Raw genomic sequence first — 2603 nt, 5'->3', positions numbered from 1 at the left:
TGCATAAAAAAAAATAAAAAAATAAAATGTTTTGTTTCTGCATATTGAACTTTCTGAAAAGGCTCATGTTTACATGCTAGTATATGTTCTCTGCTTACTGAGTTGTTGATAACTCACCTCCCTTATCTTCATATATTTTCAGATGATATTGATTTCCCAGCTGGGGGTCAGGAATAGAATTGAAGCTGGCTAGATATGGATGGAAGGATTGGGTACTTTAGAGTACCATTGTTAGTAGATGGATTTAACTTGAGTATTTGAAGTACTTTATGTTGTTTGGACCTATTGAGACCTAAAGATGTATTGTTATATTTTTGAGGTTATTGGGAGATTGTGGACCCCTTTTGGTTTATGTTTTGTAATGATAACTTATGGAGTTTTATTATGGTTATTTGGAAAAAAAATATGAGTTGTGTGCTAATCATGAAGTCCTTGGAGTTTTAAGTGCTTGGAGAGACAGGTTCGTTAGTGACAGGTAGTAATTCTCCGACCCTTCCGGGTGCGGGGCGTTGCAGTTGGTATCAGAGCCAGGTTTGAGGTTCTGCAGACTATAGAGTGTAAGATCATGGAGTATAGATAGGCTTTAAGAAATCATTTTCAGATTGGAGGTGATAGTGGAGTGGGCTATGAGGAAGAATATCATAGGTATTCGAGGTCTTAAATTTTACAAACTTTAGGAATGACTTTGATGTGTAGGATTTTGTAGGTCTATGAGTGGAATTCATGTTGTTTGTGGTTTGGTTTGATTTTGGAGACTTTTATTAAATAGATTTGATGGCGTTAAAGTTTTAGACTTTGGAGTTTAATCATTACTACTGTTGCGCGTACTTCTTTTCTCTTTATTGCAGGATGCCACCTCGTCGTCGAGAACGAAGTATGTCGGACTTGAACGTGAACGAGAACGAAAGGGGAGCAAACCCGAGTGCTTCTGAAGTACTACGAGCAGCAGCTCATCAGTTAATAGACGATCTCGCGCAAAATCCCGTAGGTCGCCAATGCAACTCTAATGAAGGAGGTGGTAACATAGAACAGTTCAATCGGATGCACCCCCTTCATTTGATGGCAAAGGCGAACCCACCTTAGCTGAAGATTGGGTGCAAGATATTGAAGAGATATTGCGGGTGTTAACCTGCACAGATGAACAAAAGGTGGCATATGCAACTTTCAAACTGACCGGCGAGGCAAAAAGATGGTGGATCTCATAAAGAACTATCCGAGAAGCAGGGGGAACAGAAATAGTCAGTTGGCCACATTTTAAGCAGATTTTTCTTGAGCGATTTTTCCCAAGCTCGGCTCGAGAGGACAAGGCAATGGAATTTGCCACTCTGGTGCAGGGATCCATGACGGTGCACCAATATGCAGCTAGATTCATTGAATTATCCCGTTTTGCTGCGTATCTGATTCCTAACGAAGAAAAGAAAGCCCGTAAATTCGAACAAGGGCTAAATGAAAAACTTTATGAACGAGTAGTGGGCTTCCAGATTCGAAATTTCTCAGAATTGGTAGATAAGGCCACAGTTTTTGAGCGAAGCCTTCAAAGGAGCGCTGCATTGCACGATCAGAAGAAGAGGACTATTTCTTCAGGGCCTCATTCTGGTATGGACCAAGGAGCGTGGAAAAAGAGAAATGAAGGTAGTAGCTCGGGAAAAATGATGGTTCAGGGCACCCAACAAGCATATCAATGTAGAACTTGCAACCGAGTACATACTGGAGTATGCAGGAAGGAAGCGGGACTATGCTACCGTTGTGGCAGATCAGGCCATTATCTCAGGGACTGTCCTCTACGATTGGATAACAGCAGGCCCCCACCACCACCTAGAATAGAAGGGACAGCGCGAGGCAACATGCAGCGTACTACTGCACCTGCAAGGGTTTTTGCTCTGACACCTGGAGAGGCTGAGGATAGGAATGATGTGATCACGGGTATGACTTCTTTGTTATGTTTTTAAGATATTGATTTGTGGATTAAGGTTAAGACTTAAAAATTTTAGTTCATGAATGATGTTGATTATGACCACAGGTACTCTTTCCTTGTTTTCTAATAATGCCACTGTACTATTTGATTCGGGAGCGACACATTCGTTTGTTTCCATGACCTATGCTCGATTTTGCACCTTAGAAACTGAAGAGTTAAAGTCCAAGTTAGTGGTTGCGACCCCAACAGGAAATTCGGTAGTCTGTGACAAGTTTCTACCAGGGTGTCCTTTATCAATTGAGGGAAGATTGATGCCAGCAGATTTGATAGTGTTTAACATGTTTGGGTTTGATGTAATCTTGGGTATGGATTGGCTGGCTTGCTACCACGCCAGCATAGACTGTTTTAAAAAGGAAGTGATACTTAGGCCCCCAAAAGAAAGTGAATTTTGATTCTCAGGTTCAAAAGTGAGGATGCATCCACCCATCATATCTGCCGTTCAAGTTGGAAAATTGTTACGAGATGGTTGTCAGAGTTTTTAACCTGCGTGGTAGAGGTACCAAAAGAGGAGTTGAAGTTAGAGCAGATACGTGTGGTGAGAGAATATCCAGAGGTTTTCCCAGAAGATTTACCTGGACTCCCGCCCGAGCGGGAAGTGGAGTTTACTATCGAACTAGCTCCAGGCACG

At 42.0% G+C, this 2603-nt stretch overlaps 1 protein-coding gene across 1 annotated transcript; it reads left to right on the top strand.

The window, feature by feature from the left end:
• Positions 1-1340: 1340 nt before the first annotated feature.
• LOC108982400 lies at positions 1341-2367 on the top strand. The gene is made up of 2 exons (XM_035689196.1): positions 1341-1923; positions 2021-2367. Exons 1-2 carry the CDS (start codon positions 1341-1343, stop codon positions 2365-2367), a joined length of 930 nt encoding a protein of 309 aa, XP_035545089.1.
• Positions 2368-2603: the final 236 nt, after the last annotated feature.

This window comes from Juglans regia, chromosome 4 (assembly GCF_001411555.2).
Source record: "Juglans regia cultivar Chandler chromosome 4, Walnut 2.0, whole genome shotgun sequence".
In the NCBI taxonomy this organism is placed as follows: Eukaryota; Viridiplantae; Streptophyta; class Magnoliopsida; order Fagales; family Juglandaceae; genus Juglans; species Juglans regia.
This window is presented reverse-complemented; position numbering and strand designations above follow the sequence as displayed.

Bases quoted from the DNA above. Each gene is read 5' to 3' on its own strand.
- LOC108982400 (XM_035689196.1), top strand. From the start codon at position 1,341: ATGACGGTGCACCAATATGCAGCTAGATTCATTGAATTATCCCGTTTT. The intron at 1,924-2,020 runs GTATGACTTCTT...TTATGACCACAG, and splicing joins TAGGAATGATGTGATCACGG to GTACTCTTTCCTTGTTTTCT.